Below are 16,973 nucleotides of genomic sequence, written 5' to 3'. Positions count from 1 at the left end.
TCCCTGAGAGGGTTTTTTTCCACAGGATTCTTGCACTGAGCTGAGGAAAGGGGATGTGCAGGTGACTGGGTAAAACAGTGCTGATGTGGGTTATCAAGCAATGACCCACTTCAGGAGTGGAAGAGCCTTTACTTCGAGTTCTTGCAGGATTTTCCAGAACTCTGGTATTCAGAAGTGGGTGATAACCTGTGCAAATACATTGGAAATCGACATTCAGTCCTCCAGACCTTTTTTTTTTCCAGTCTCTGCATCTACAAATATTGACAAATCACATCCAGCCTGTCTTTTCCCATTTGTGAACTATCACATTCCAGGTCATCCTGGTCTCATTCACACCCTGATGGCAGAAGGGACAACCAATAAGAGTTAAGCCCATAGGGCTTTTCCTTCTCAGACCAAAGCACTTCATACAAAACTGTTCAGCAAAGAAACCCGAAGCAGATTTTGGAGTATCTCAAAATTGGCAGCAAGGTTTTATTAGCCTGAAGAAACTACACTGTATTGGCTTTTTTTTTTTTAAGAAAGGAACAATTTTGTTTACAGATATATGTTTATACAATAAATTTGCTTTCAAAGTTTTGTTTAAAAGGACTATTCTAAAGCATTACTACTGGGCTGCATTTGGTTAGGATTCTGTCCTGGTATCACAGATAAAAGGTCACTCTGCTCAACAGTGTGTTGCTGAAGGGGCTTTTGGTGAAATCCCAACAGTGGGAGTAGGAACCTTATGTTTTGATTTAAAATGCTGAGGAAAAGAAACACATTTACTTCAACTTTTTTCCTACCAGCATTTAAAAACTCCTTAGATTGTTGTTTCTCAGGAGAGAAGCAGGGGAGTTGCAAAAAGCTCTAGTACAGTGTGGGGTGAACTTATGTGGCCTACAAATATCCCTTGCAATGGTTTGAGAGTCTCCAGCTCTGCTATAAAATTACACCCTCCTTGACCCATCCCCTTGTTGCCAGGCTCACATGCAGGCTTTGGTTCAAGTTCAGAAAATAAACATAAGTAACTGACATCAGGTTTAACCACCAGAAATAAATAGTTCAAATACCAGGGAGAGGAGTGTTGTCTCCCTCTGCAGCCCTGGTATTCACTCCCTTTTAATGATTTGTGGGTGTCTCACTGTTTTCCAACCAAGGCACATTAGAAAATGTTTAAAGGAAGGATTTAGACCTGCCAGCAAGTTTCCTTTCTCTGATCACTTTTCACAGACACCTTCAAAGCAATCCACAGATACACACATGGTCTCACCACTGAAGCTCAGGAACTGCTGTGTGCAGAAAAGGAAACATGAAATGAAATAGGAAAAGCAATGAAAATTTGCAGAAAAAAGAACAAAAAGGCCTGAACCATCTGCCAGATATCACATCTCATGTCACTCCCACACACCATGATCTGTCATGAGCTCAAGCTCTGGAAGAAATTTTGGGTTTCTTCCAGGACAGCAGCAGGGTGAAGATCCCTGTGCTGAGAAAGTGGCTGGGGAAAATTATTCCTCCGTGACAGAAATTGCCAGGGCAGTCTCTGATCCTTTAGAAGTGGTAACAGTACCAGTGTTCATGTCAAAACCACTGAAAGCTGTTACCTGTGTTATCAGATTTTCCTCCTCTGAGTAAATGGTTTTGTTTATGCACATGGACTCCTTACACTCAACATCAAAGCCAGGATTGGGCAAAAGCTTCTGGTGAGCAGGAATGTCCCAGAGAACAGGAAATCTGCCCTGTCAGCCCTGCATGCTCACAGCCTCCAGCATCCTGGAAATGTGTCCATATCCCATCCCTGGAAATTCAAGACCGGGTTGGACGGGGCTTGGAGCAACCTGGTCGAGTGGAAGGTGTCCCTGCCCATGGCAGAGGGGTTGAACTGGATGATCTTTAAGGTTCCTTTCAACCCACTCTATGATCTCTGCATCTCTCATGCTTGGGTCAGAGCATCAGAGCAATTCTTGGGACAGCACACACAATCTCAGGAGACTTGGCTAAAATAATGGTTTGATAACACCAAACAGACCTGCCTTTAGGTCACACCACCACCACTTCAAAAACAGTATTACCTGGTGACACGTGGAAATTATCCAGATCGGGCTCCTGCTGCAGATCCAAATTTGTTCCAAAATGTTGCAGTTTGCATTGTTCAGCAGGCTTCATGAGGGGTAAAGATTCATTTCTTTATGTCAGGACCTTTTCCTCCTGTCCTATCTGGTTCAAAGGCAGTGTGAGTACTGGCCCATTTCTGGTAAGATTGTACCGAATCTGCACAACAGCCAACGCTTCTCCTGAACGATCCCAAAGTTTCCTTAGTTGATTCCCCAGCTGCTTTCCCTAGAGCCATTCTCAAAGAGAAATCAAAGAATTATAAACCTTTAATGGCCACCATCATCCAGCAGATGTATCAGTCTCCACGCCACCATTCCTATTCAGTATCAAGCACTTCAGATGGCAATTTCTCATCCCTCTCTTCTTGAGGGCCAAGAAAAATACTGACCACCAGTGTTGTACCCCCATATTTACTGTTCCAGATACAATCCAAAAGGTTTTCACCTCACTCTATCCTTCAGAAGACTGGAATTACAGGGGATTTAAATCCTACCTTGGTGTCAGTGTGGGATTTAGGCAAAGGACCAAACAATCTGCCTAACTGTTGTTGAGCTCCATTACTGCCATTCAATATATTCCATGGGGGAAGGGGAGGATACAAGTTGTCAGCACACCAAGCACCTGAGCCTCAAATCTGCATCTGAGGTTGAAGTTTAAGCCTTTTACCACATTCCCAACCTAAGTACAGCAAAGCATTTGCTCCATTTCTATGACATCACGAATGTACATACATACAGGGATGCACTGCAGAAACAATTACTGCTAACAGAGCACACACAAGGACAGGCAGCACCTTCCCAGGGCAGGGAGGACACCATGGATGTGAGAACATCATCCTCCCTGATCGACAGCACAAATCAAACAGCACAAATTAACAAACTCAGGACACTTCCAGGGAACAGCAAGGACTCCACCAAGCATAAGAGCCTTCAAGCACTCAGGGTGCTCAGACTAACTCCATCCTAGAAGTGGGTGGACCTCCACACTAGCCCAGGTCTTTGCCATGAGAACCACGAGCCACTCCACCAGGGCAGCCTGGCAGTTCAGACACTCCCTTCAGAGACAGAAAACCAGCTCAAAAGTGTTTGCTCCAGATTATGCAAAGTCAGGTCTGTTAATCTCAGCAGAATCTCTGTAAAAGGGTTATTGCAGCTGAGAGGGTGAAACTCCTTGTCAAGCTCAACCATATCCATCATCTTCTCCTTTTTCCAGAGCATTTGACGGCTTTGGTGATTCCCAAAGAACATGTTCAGATCCCTGGTACATGGATATTAGACAGAGGGGCTGAATTACTACACTAGACCACAATCTTTATGGACATGCATTCTTCTGTAACTGCATGTAATAGAAATTACTTCACATTTAATTCTTGCCAAGGCAGCTCCTGCCAAAATTGAGACTTTTAACCAGAACAGACAATACCACTCTTGACACTTCAAATTTTGGTCCAAAGAGACCTTTGTCAAGGCAGAATGTTTTTTTTATTTAAAAGGAATTACAAAAAGAAATCACACCTCAGAGGTGAAGGACTGGTGTTGTATTAATGCACCTGATGCTCTATCTTTAAGAGGCACTTCCAAACAGAAGGAATATGAAAATCCATGTGACATCCTACAGCACGAAAAACTTGTGGCCTCTGGGACACACAGTAGTAACAAGATTGGATTTGAGCAGACATAAACAGCAAATTCTGCTTCACACACGATAAACTCAAAACAAGCAACATCTCAAAATGTCTCACACATGAGTGTAACTAGAATTTGAGAGCAAAAAGTCTTAAGTGTGCAGACACTCCAGAGAGGACAGCTATATAAAGAGACCTACAGAACTATTCATGGTTCATAGGTTAATTCTGAATACTTTTAATGGATTGTACAGATTTCTGGTTTTGTGAAGGACATTACATTCCACGTAGACATGATACCATCTGGTAGATGAACACATCTACTGTTCTGTGATGAAGCAACAAGTGATCCCCTAAGGCTCTGACTGATAACCTTTCAAAAAGATGTATTTCTTGGCCAATTGCAACATGGAAGAGTTCCTGTTGAAGAAAGCAGGATGCACTCCAAGTTTTGCTCATAAGCCTCTCAAATGATTTTCACAGACACAGTAGGATCACATTGCAATAGAAGGATCTTCCAATAACACAAAAGTTGACTGACACATTTTACTTCTACTTTGTAGCATACAAAAATCAACTTTTGTACTTCTTCCCATAGAAATACTTCACAAGTAAGAAGCAATGGAGTGGAAAGTAGGCAGAATCCCAATAATATAAACTGAAGGGAAGATAAAGGGAAATTCTCAGCTAAAAGCTCTCATATACAGCAAGAATTTTACCACATTCCCATTCCCACAGCTAGGTACACTTAGTTACATTACCTAATAGACTTTTAAATTAAAAGTTTTATAAAAATCCCCAAACCAAACCAAAAGGAACAAAACCAAAATGACATCAACTTTAATCAGTGAGAAAGCCTGAACACAGTAGGCAAAAAGAAGATCCTGTTTCAAGGGAAGTACAATGTCCAGTATTCATGTACCACGCATCAGAGATTCCCAGGACTGAACCACTAACACCGGATGCTGCTGGAAGCTTAGATATATTGTAAGTGTGCTGCAAGCGGGGTATTGTCACATCAGCCGACCTGTAAACCTGAATAAAAGTTTAAACCAGTCTTCTTCCATAATTCATTTGACATTCTAAAAACAGTCTGCAGTTGGATCGCTTCCTTTCATCAGGGCAAAAGTTACAAGTTAACAACAGTCATAGTGATGACTCTTCTGTCTTCATCTTTTTTTTTGTCTGTCCGTTGGAACCACATTGCAGACCCTGCCTTTTCTTTTTCTGCTGCTGTAGCCTTTTCTCCTTCCTCTGTACATATTCATCCATGTCATCAAATGAGGCCTTGTAGAGGTGTCTGTAGTAGCTTCCTGCACCAACAGAACCTGCAATTGGGCAAAGCAAGAACACACGTGTTAATGCCCTTGGTGGTCTCACCAGTTACTTCCTGCACTGTAATTCCAGATTGTGGCATTTCATCTCACTGACTGTGGTCCTACCCACTTTATCAGTTTTCTAGTACCTAAGAGGGGCTTCAAAGATTGGAGAGGGACTTTTCACAAGGATATGTAGTGATACAAGGGGGAAAGGCCTTAAGCTGAAGGAGGGTTGATTTATCTTAGATATTCGGAAGAAATTCTTTACTGTGAGGTTGGTGAGGCCTTGGCACAAGTTGCCCAGCGAAACTCCAGCTGCTCCATCCCTGGAAGTGTTCAAGGCCAGGCTGGATGGAGCTTTGAGCTATAGTGCAAGGTGTCCCTGCCTTGGGGGGGTTGGAACAAGATGATCTTTAATGCCCCTTCCAACCCAAACTGCTCTGTGATCAAATATCAATATTAGCACTCTGTAAGCCTGATTTGTGTTGGCAAGCATCTGTTCAGCATTCGCACAACCAAGCATAACCTCCACTTTCAGGCTTAAAAATTCACAGAGAGCCAAGCACATGACGTTGAAGCAAAGAGAGGACACAGCTCCCCCCCATGTTGGACACTTCCAGGCTTCAAGGTTTCTGGTTTTGACACAACTGCTGTCCCAACATCCCACTGCAGTTGTTCCCCAAGACCCAAGCAGTAGAAAGGCTGTTGCTACCAAACTCTGCTTAGCTACTTTTCTCCTAGACTATTAAAGGAAGTCCAAAGGAGTAGACTTCAAGTAGTTATGTCCTTACAGCACATTTCTAAGCACTCACTCCAGTGATTCTGTTACACCTGTGAATTCAGCATAACATGCCTCACACCATCTCCAAGGCTGTAGGTTTAGAAGAATTTAACAGTGAACAAACTGCTATCCAAAAATCCCCAATTAGATTGTTTCTGTAGAGAATACAGAATAATATTAGCTGGCTAGGTCCATGTTTCTAAAAAAAGCCAGTTGGCTCCTGTTCTCTTTGTCACTTATCTTACAGTAGAAATGCAGGGAAATCCTGTATTTACTGGGGTTTGGTCCTGAAGCTACTGTAATGTATATACAACATCCCCCTGTTTCTTGGTAGACAAAGCAACTTTCCCTTGCTGGTTCTCAGCAAAGCACATGCTTTGACTTTCAGGGGTGTTGCACTCACATGGTAGTGTCTTTACTGCCCTTCTGTCCTGGGAGAAATTGGGTGCTGTCAGTTTGAATATCCAAACTACTCTCACTTGGTCAGTCTGCACTAAATTTCGCTCTGTCCTTTTCTGTTACAGCACAGTATCAAACTGTTCAGTAGGTACTAAGGGCAAATGGCTTCAAACTGAAAGAGAAAAGGTTTAGATTAGATATCAGGAGAAAAATTCTTCAGGGATGGTGAGGCACTGGCACAGGTTGCCCAGAGAAGCTGTGGCTGCCCCATCCCTGGAAGCATTCAAAGCCAGGCTGGATGTGGGCTGGAGAACCTGGGCTAGTGAAAGGAGTCCCTGCCCACGGCAGGGGGTTGTAACAAGATGATCTTTAAGGTTCCTTCCAACCCAAACCATTCCAGGATTCTATGATACTTCCACACTGACTGATGCACCTTAAATCCTAGAGAATGCTTGATTAGGTGAAGTAAGTTTTTAAAAGGACAATATGCAGGCATTAAGACTGGATTTAAACAATGTAATGATCCCTTTTTTTAGGAGATGTAACTATGCTCAAATCATTAATTATGCACTGGAATAAGTGCTCATCAAGTGAGCCTCCCTGTACTAATTAACCATAATGAACCCTGTCATCTGAGCTGTCCTCCCTTTCCCAGCTGCAGATGCAGCCCAGTACCTCCTATCACAGTCATTTGTTCCATGGCTAATTATGCTCAGAACCTCTTCCCCTGCCTGCTCTTTTCACTTCTCCATGCTCATTTTCACTCAGACCTCATCCTCCTAATTATCTGCCTGGCTGTAACTATTAAGTCTGCAACATCTACGTGCAAACATCTCCCTTCAAAGGAGTATCTGACAGATTTCAAAGACTGTACCAACTTAAATACAACTTAATGACAGCTACAGGCTAAACCAACACGAGGGATTAAGGAGACTTTACACCAGACTGCATATTCCTGCAACTCTTCCATCTTTACATATACCTACATGAACAGACCAAAGACTGGCAGGAACTGTAACACTATTTTTAAGGAAGGTTCCCAGTCTCCCAGTGAAACACAGGAGAGAAATTTCAATTAATAAAGTCTCAATACATAACTGAGATTTTAGCATATACCACAACCCTTCTCTACCCTGCACCATCACTGCACTTTCAGCTTCTAAAGAAAGATGGGTGTTTTCTCAACACAGAAAATCCTGGAAACACAGAGTCCTTCTAAACTAGTAAACCTGGCAATACTTTTTCTGCCAGAGACTGGAAGGGGGGCAGAAATAAAAAACAAAATGAGCCAGCCCTGGTATCAATCAACATCATCTGTGATCTCATCCAGGGTCACACCTTCCAAACACAGCAGGCTCCACACATTTTGCCTTGCCAAGGTGGACCCACATGGCTCATTTTTACAGCAAAGCTGCTCCTGCCATGGCTATTTGCTTCTAACTGGCTCTGCTGTACCTCTGATAAAGTGTCACATCCAGGCAAGAGACAAGACAAACACCAGGATTTGACATCACAGCAGTAAGACAGACTCCAGCATCTCTGTCAGAGGGTGTTTAGATGCATCCCTGTGGTAAGGTGACTATGGAAAACACCTATAATGCTGTAATTCAGCTCTAAATCCCTACATAATTTTGTGATAACAGTAATCTGAACACACTTAATGATCTACATTCATTTCCTTACCAGACAGAGTGATGAAACTGAGAAAACAAAGAAAAAGTTACTTCAACAATAGGCTGAACTAACCTGAACACTTAGCTTGTTCCTAAATCTTGTTCTTTAGCTGTAAAAACTGCATTCCCTGGGCCTTTAGGCCAAATTTCTCACCTTCAAACACTGTCCAGTTGTCTTGAATATATTTTGACATCTTCTGCAATCCTTCGTCATCATCTACAGTCTGGGAAAAGAAGGAATGCTGTATGATATTTTGGGATTAATAATTTCATGTTTCACAGCACACTGAAAAATGCAACAGCTCTCAGAAGGGTACAGTGAAAAGAGAGCAAGTGTAAGCCCTCCCTGATCTTCTTGGGGCTCCTTTTTCCCAGGACTGGTATTGAAACCCAGCCTGAAATCTCGTGTTCTGCTGGGGAAGCTTTGGGGCTTGAATGCAAAGACAATGGATGCCCATCTACTAATCTGTGAGGGAAAGGAGAATCACACAAGGAGCATGTAAGGGTCAAAGACCACACTTAAAAGTTGCATTTAAAACCACTTCACAACTAGACCATAATTAGCTGGGGACTCACAAGGATAACAAATGAGTTTTCAGCTGTTTAATAGGCTATTACAGAGAACTTGATGGAACATCCCTCAAAATTTATTCCCTGTCCTCAGTGAAAAATAAAAATAATTCCCTTAATGCTCCCACTATGTGTTGTTCTCCAATGGATCCCTCAGAGGCAGGCACATGGAAAGCTCTGTGAAAAGCATTCCTGAGCAAACCAGAAGGGATTTTGTTGTTTCATTTTGGTTTGCTTTTTTCCCCCCTTAAGTAACACAGGAAATGGTTTAAAATACTGAGTACTATGGTTGACAACCACTCTGCTTTATCCTGCAGTTCCAGATGTTAGCTTTACTGGAGCTTGGTGTTCATAACAAGCTCTTGACACCTTTGCACAATACACAGGTGAGAAACAGAACGAGATGTGCATCTACATCTTTTACTTTGCTTTTACTCTATCTCAAGACACAGAGAAAGGTGCCTTTCAGCTTTCATGAAACACAGTTTATCCCATTTTTGTTGTGGCTTCAGGACAACACAAAGCATTCAGGATGTTGGCATTAGAAAGGTACCTTCCACTGTCCATCACATGCTCTGTACAACTGAAGAGGAGCTTCCTTGTCTTCCTGCAAAATCCACAGATCTCCTGTTTCCCCAAATGCAACGTCCCAGCCTTTATGTTGCAAAGGGATTTGCTGTTTGTGAAGGAGCTGACGGGCAGTGGCATCAAGCTGGAAGACGTAGACTGTGGGAATACTTTTGAGAGGAAAAACTTAATTACCATCATTACCAAATCCACCTACATCCATCACCTGTACAGCCAGCTACAGACACCCACTCTAACTCCAAACAGAGCCAAAGCAAAGTCATTGCGAGGTGCAAAAAATACCCCAGCACTTCAAGTGCAGTTTGCTTACATGATGAGTCAGAAGCTGTCAGCACCCAACATGTCAAATGGCTTGTCAAGTGTTATGTGACAAAAAAGCAGTCAGTGCTCTTCTCTTAAAAAAAAGGTAGTAAAGGGAATTTCTAAGGATTACTAAGAATTTATATAAGGAATGTTGTATTGTGGCACACTGACCTGCAGGGCTTGAAGGAATATGTAGCTGAACATCAATCAAAATAAAACAGGAAAGGAATTATGTGCCATGGAGGGGAGAAAGAAATGAAAGGGAGAGGAAATCTTGACACAGTTGAAGAACAGGACTGTGGCACTGTTCTCATTTCCACCTCTCCCATCAGCACTCTCTCCTCTAACCACCACAGTCCCCATGTGAGGGATTCCTGACCTCCCTTGGACAGGCAGAGCACCCCCCTGAGTGGCCCACCAGGTCCACAAGACAGCCCTGTTTATAACCACTGGGCTGTGGAGCTGAAAATAAAACCCTGATGCAGAGCACAACGTGGGCCCTGGGCTAAGGGGCAGGGCTTGCCCTTCCAGGACCAGTGTGGGTGTCCATGCAGAAGGTGTAATGGGAAGCAGCTGAGGCTCCTCACTCTGGCAAAGAGCAAGTCCACTGAGGGGACAGATCACAGATTTCACTATACAGGCAGCTCTGGCAATCTCTCCCTTTCCTTTGCCAAGATTTTATCAGGAAGAACAGCTTCCTTAGCAGGCTTAAGGTGCTGTGAAAAGAGAGGGGAAAGAGGGCTTGTCCATCCCCACAAGACATTTCCATCTGTAGGTGCCTCAGTGCTCAGGCCTATCAGCTCCTGAGCATTCTCTCCTCACAAACACACACATCTGAACCCAGAAGTAAACGTGGCCTCTCCACAGTTCTAAACAGAATGGCTGGACCTATTAACAGGTGCAGAATATCACAGAATTGATTGGGTTGGAAAAGACCTCTGAGATCATCAAATCCAACCCTTGGTCCAACTCCAGTCCCTTTACCAGATCATGGCACTCAGTGCCATGTCCGGTCTCAGTTTAAAAAGCTCCAGGGATGGGGAATCCACCCCCTCTCTGGGCAGGCCATTCCAATGCCTGATATGGTAACAGGAGTTTGGCTGCTCCATTGGCACAGCACTGTGGAAAAAATGGGACACAGAACAGATGGGTCAGGCATAGCAATTTTGGGAGAGCCTCATATTTACTCATGTGAGGGAAAGGCATCACAAAATCTGCAAAACTGAACTAAACTGGGTAACTCTTGCCTTCATTTCTGTGCTCAGACCAAGTACCGTAAGGCCCCAGAGGCTCCCTGTGAGGCCACAGGCAAGCCTGGGACAGTTGGAGATCCACAGCACTGAGTACTGCAGGCTGGGGGAATGCCAGGAGAGCCAGCAGGGAAAGCTGCTCCTGCCTTTGCAGGAGCTGTGAGGATTTTAGGCATTATTCCATTTATTCTTACCAGTCAAACAGAATGGCAACATAACCACCTTGACAGCAGTAGGTTACTCTTGACACGGTGTATCTCTATTAGGAACAGAAAAAGAAACATCCTTGTAAGTTAACACCATTTGTGGGCAGAAAATTCACATTCCATTTCATGTCTTAGCCTTTAAAATTTAGCAGATGTCTTAATTTACAGCAAATTAAGCAACATAACTACCTTCAAACTACAGGTCAGTTTATTTTTGTACAAGTGTTTGCTGGTTTATAAAGTTTTCCACATTTCTCCCTTCCATGCTCTACAGAGATCCAAAGTAAAGGTTTGAGTGAACTGCTCTTAGCAGACAAACTAAGAGATGAAGGAAAAGTACCACCACCTTTAAACATTTTCTCCTGCAGTGCTGTCAAATGACAAAAGCTAATGGCAAAAACATCAACATTAAGCCTGCTCAGCCAGAGTATCACACCAACAGCTGAGATATTACAAACACAAGCTATTAGCTGCTGTTATGTTTGTTAAAAAACAAAGACAGTGATGCATAGCTAATATCCCTGCTATGCTGTTTTCAACTTATGTCTGGGTGAAGTCACACTGCTACAAAGAAAATGTGTTCTGAAGAACAAGGAACAACTGCCTGAGGCCATTAAAAAAACCAAAACCAACAGAACAACGAAAAAATTTGGAAGTTATATAGTTTTATCTGGGAGAGAAGCAGAGAAATACCTTGCTGTACAAACCATACTACTTGAAATGTATAATAACTGATTTGAGGCTCCTTGCGTGGGAAGAAAGAACTTGAGAGGAGCAGAGAAACTGCAGGATAATGTCCTGGGGTGCTTTTTCAGAAGTATCTGTTATATAATGTGAAAGACAAAACTGCAACAGCACCAGGCTGGTTCTCAAGAATATTTTATAAGCAGCAACAACACCAACACTTCTGATGAATAAAACCTTACTACTGGAGAAGCACTGAGTTATTCCCTTTAGGGCAGGGAAAATACATCTTGACACTCTGCTGGCAGAATTCTGATACATCCTCAAGTCTTTTCCTTTTATGCCCACCTCTTTCCCTAACACAACACTGGTGACTAGACAGAACCTCTGGTTCACTAAGTTAAGCTGAATTTGGGAGTAACTACAGGATCTGAGCCTTGGAGCTACCAGCTGATGTACAGGCATTGTCAGGGTGCTTGTTTTGGAATTTTGCAATCAAAGTAAGAAGCAAAACAAGCTGTAACTGCTTCCAAATATTCCAGTCTGGAGGTTTAATACCAGAAGACAACTATTTTGTCAACAGTACATGATGCACCTATTAAAAGATAAACCAACTGTGGGAAAGAAAGTTAATTAATGGTATAAATATAGCTGAAAACCAGGGTTCCATGGTGCATCTCTGGCAAATCTCATGGGAGGGAAGCATGAACAGCAGGTACATCTTTCCACTCACATGCTCAATTGCCTGTTTGGACAGAAGAGGAGCACTTTATAAGGACCATGATCAAAAGGGTTGGTATGTTAATATGTTTCAGGGCTCCTGTGAACAGATGGGACTGATCTCTTGCTGTTCTGCAGAAATACACATTTGTTAGTCCATATTAGCATTGGAACCAAGGACCTCTGTTTCACACAGACATAAAAGATGCTTATGGTTCCACACACCAGGTAGGAGGAGTGGGCTGCATCAGAAAGGTTCTCTGTAGCCAGTATGTCTAAATGTACTTTCTGCAGTATAAGCCATTTACACCACAGCTCTGGAGTAGAACTGACAGTCCCTACTTATTGTAAATCACCAGTGCGTTCTTCAGACACTTCAGGAAAGAAGCCAAGAGATGTATCAATAAAAAAAGTTGAAACCTGTGATATTTACTTCTAATACAAAGCTCTGCCTCTCTGCCTGTTGCTTGACAAACATTCAGGGAAGAGCCCACCTACACAGCCAAGTGCTTTGTCAGAGAGACAAAGGGTTCTGTGAACTTGAATCAAGCAGCTGCTTTCCCCCACCCTCACTGGGGGAGGGAGGAAAAGGCTTTTTTGATTTGAACCAAGTCTTATTCACAGCTGGAAAGAGATAAGAAAATGCCTCTTCATTCCAAGCTCTTTCCATGTGTGGGTAAGTTAACAATCAGCAAAGGAAATGCAAGACCTACAGTAGTATATTGGTCAAGGACAAGCCTACTTAATTAGGTAAGAAAGAGCTAAAAGAACAGTCTGTGACAAAACAGATGTTCACTTGATACTCTCTGAACTTACTCAGTACTTACACAACACTGTTATCAGACTGCCAACACCTTAAAATTAACTTCTGATGTCATCTTTGAGAAGAGGTGACCCTATGAAAAATGAATGTACTGGTGCACTGGGGTAGAGTTGTGCAATTCATGTTCTGGACTTCAAAAAAGCTTCTGCTGTCAAGAGGACGAGATGAAGTGAAAGCTCTGAAGCAGCAAAAATATTTATATAGCACTATGGAATTCGAGAATTACTCCCATTCTAGTGGGACAATGAACTGAGGATCTGCAACCCATCAGCTGAAACCAATGATATGCTGCTCAAAACACTCCTACATTCCAAAGACAGACACACATTCATCATTTGCCAAGCAAAATAAGCCCACATTTTTGTGCTCACATGACCCACCATTACTGATGATTCCATTCTCATTGTGCTTCAAGCTGTGTTTCAAGCTTCAGAGCATTCACTCTGTTTATTAATGGTAAAAATTAAATACAACACTAAAGGAAAAAAGAAACCACTTCTGTCCCCATCTGATCTTTGGTTGCAGGCTCATTTCCAGTGTGCTGGTTACAACCTGCACAGTGCTGAGTCAAGAGATTGCTTCCTTAAATTCAAACCATAAATGTCACACCAGGTTGTGAAGATGATCTGCCACATACCAGGATGCACAGCATGACTAAATACCATCACCAGATATCCTCTCTGGCATTTCTAGCACTATGATGCCATCAAATCACAAGTCTCCTTTCCCTGTAAAACACCTGCAAGGGTGGGCAGTCAGCAGGATTTCACAGATTCAAGGAACAAGACAGCCTGAGGCTTCCAGTGCCACCATTAGGAGACACATGGCAGTGGATTGAAGATCTCCTAAACACTGCAGGAATACAGTTTATTATTTAACTGCTGTGTTCTATTTATTAACTCACAGTTTGGGGGCCTTCCCTTTCTGTCTTTGCTTACTCACTGAGGTAAAGAAGCTAAACAGAAACTCCTTGAGCAGTCAAAGGACACCCCAAATTTCTCCTGAAACAACAGCACAGAGTATCCTAGTCCACTTAATCAGGTGTGTGAGGAGACAAGGCAAATATTACTAAACTACATTCAAAAGCCTTCAAAAACATTCTGAAAGAGTCGAAGAATACTTTAAAATCAATTTCTGCTTGCAGCAACAACTTTTTTGACATTTATTAATTTATCTGATGCTCTGTTTAAGGTTCATTATATAGTTAATTATTATTTTTAGATAAAATTGTTAGCACTGGAGTTAGGGTTCAGTGTGAGATCAAGGGCTGTTAATTTACGTGTGAGTCGTCTTACTAAATGCTGAGCCAGTCTAAGCAACAAGTAGCATTTTTAAAATTAATCACTGGATTCTCCACTTCACAGTTAGTTGCTTACTAGTCCTCAGTGATCCTGTAAACCTGGAAGGCAAAATATTTTAAAATGAAACTGTTTATTCCCTCCAAAGGAAATGCCTTGCAACATTATTGCAGGGATGGATCCAATGGCTACCAAACTCCATTGTTTCAACCAAGCACCCATGACGTTCGTTTGAATCTAACCATAAAACTTGAGCTTTGAAACTTCCCAAGCCACTTATTGCCAGAAGGCTACACGTGGTCATTCTGTAGGTTTGCCTCAAACTTAATTCTTCCTTTCTCACTCAGATCCTGCTGCACCCAGACTATCAGTGGATACAAACTGGATGGGCTTGTCACCTAATTTTGTACCTCTGTCCTTTACTGATGAAAAAATCCAGCAATAGCTTCTTCAAAGATTTCATGCATAACATCAACCTGGAGTGACCCAGAGACCTTGTGAAAAACAAGGATCTGGCTCAGGTGTGCTTTAAAATATACTTCCAACTTCAGGAGCAGGTTAAATTGTCCATATAGATACTACCCTGAATTCCTGCTAACAGGAACTCCAGGCCAAACCCAAGATTTCTACTATCCAAGCTTTGAAAGCTGCGATCCAAGTGACTCCCAACTGCGTGGAGAGGCCAAGCACAACACACTTTGGCTACCAAAACCACAACGTAACACAAGGGAGGGAAGACAAAACTTTTCAATTCAATTTTGTCTTGGACATGGATTCCACAGTGGAGCTGTCTGAAAAGCCATGCATAGATACAGGATCCCCAGTCACCTGTGAGACAGCTGTGGTCTTCAGGGAAAGGAGTGTTGTCAGACATTCCCATGAAAAACACACCCAGCAGGATGGGTGGTAACTCCTAAACAGCCCAACAAATTAGTAGCTGGTTTAATACTGTGCACACTGCAGGGTCAAGGACTGTGCTGTTCCACTGCTAACAGGTCTTATGACACATCACAACACAACAAAGAACAAAACCAGAGATCAAGCACCACCAGAACCATACCAGATTAACATCTCAAATCACAGCAGTACCCCAAACTTGTGTATGAGACCACTCAAGTACAGGCTGGAAGCTCAGGAGACCTCCTGGGGTATTCAGTTTCCACAAAAGACTCAGAAACTTTAATTTTGGACACTGTCCAGCTGCAGAACAACCTAAGGGAACAAGCCCAGTTTTGACTCCACAGGGCAGTACTGCAGGTCACTGGTTTCAAATACTACAAAACTTCTTTTTTTGCTAGGAAAAATTGCAATTTTTTAATATTCTAAGTATTTTTTTAAAATATGAGTGAATGTTTACATCTTTCCACTGCTTCAATTGCCTACCTAAGAGACTATGGCACCTGTGTTTTTGGAAAAAAATTCAAGTGAAGGCTTTGTCTGATGTGCAGAACTTACATTTAGAAAGAATTACAAGCAGCTTCTTTTATTTACAAATAATAAGGCACAGGAATGGATTTCAGGAACTTCTTTCTTTTCCTGAAACCCCAGGCTACTTGTAACAGATTTTAGGTCTTACTAAGCTCTAAACTCACTGACAGAAGTGAGACACTGTTAACAAAATGCAACCAACACATATGGGGGGTCACAAGGATCAAGAGCAGAGCAAAAGTGTTAAGACACAAAGACATACCTGGTCAGTTTTGGTTGCCTCAGGCCCACAGATGCTGCTTAGCTGACAGCAGTGCACTTCTTCTCCACTTTTATATTCCCAAAGTCTCAGAGTCGAGTCCTGGAGAGATGGAAGTGGACAAAAGTCTATTACTAACAACACCTCAGGCAAAGAGAAGCCACTCATGGTCTTCAGCTAAACCCAATTTCCCTGAAGAGCTCCCCACAGAAGCTGCTAAACAGTCACTTAGTTAAGACCTCAAATTGCAGATAAAGCATTTTAATTAACATAATTTTCCCCACCATTCTAAATTATTCAATCACGCTAATTTTAATTCCCCTTTTGAAGTGGAAATTGGGTAGCAGGAGGAATGCATTTCAAGTCTGTCTCCAATAGCACAGTAACACAACGTGCTCAGCATTTTAATGGCAGTTCTTTCAGGCTGCCCTTCTCTGCCCCCTGCTCTTGTTATCACCCAAATTCTCATTTGATTTAGTAACCTCCTGGAGGGAAGCTAAACACCCCTCTGGAAAAAGAGAGTCATGAAAGGGCATTTGTTAAGAATGAAATACAGCCATGCACAGCACTAACACTGGGGCTGCTTTAAATAATTAGAGGGACAAGAGCCTTAGGGAAGCAAGAGCAGCAGCTGCAACCACATGCTAAGAGTTACCATGATCTTCACAGAAAATGCTGTTTGTTTCCTATGCAGTTTTGGTAGTCTGGGAAACAAAGAATATTGTTTGCCTTCTTTTAGGGAAACTTCATCTGCTCGCTCTGTACAGTCTGGCAGGGCAACAAAATGCCATAAATGTAGGAAAGGGGCTGGGGAGGGAAAGGAGGAAACACACTGCCTGAGTCCTCATCCAAGCAATGTGCAGTCCTGCACTGCAACCTCTACACAACATGAGCCAACAGTGTGCCCAGGTGGCCAAGAAGGCCAATGGGATCCTGGCCTGGATCAAAAGT

General features: G+C 42.6%; 1 protein-coding gene across 1 annotated transcript in view; it reads right to left on the bottom strand.

Annotated features, from left to right (window-relative positions):
* Nucleotides 1-4,253: 4,253 nt before the first annotated feature.
* Nucleotides 4,254-16,973, bottom strand: part of WDR4 (WDR4 tRNA N7-guanosine methyltransferase non-catalytic subunit) — a 20,940-nt gene continuing 8,220 nt past the window's right edge. Inside the window, exons 7-11 of the mRNA XM_071566249.1 lie at nt 16,026-16,124; nt 10,799-10,863; nt 9,017-9,200; nt 8,048-8,117; nt 4,254-5,049 (exon numbers count right to left, since the gene is read on the bottom strand). Coding sequence (XP_071422350.1) covers nt 4,868-5,049; nt 8,048-8,117; nt 9,017-9,200; nt 10,799-10,863; nt 16,026-16,124 — 600 coding nt within the window. The 3' untranslated portion in view covers nt 4,254-4,867. The remainder of the gene's footprint in view (nt 5,050-8,047; nt 8,118-9,016; nt 9,201-10,798; nt 10,864-16,025; nt 16,125-16,973) is intronic.

Source organism: Pithys albifrons, chromosome 1, assembly GCF_047495875.1.
Source record: "Pithys albifrons albifrons isolate INPA30051 chromosome 1, PitAlb_v1, whole genome shotgun sequence".
NCBI lineage: Eukaryota > Metazoa > Chordata > Aves > Passeriformes > Thamnophilidae > Pithys > Pithys albifrons.
Note: the sequence above shows the minus strand (reverse complement) of the source record. Positions and strands in the feature narration are given on the sequence as shown.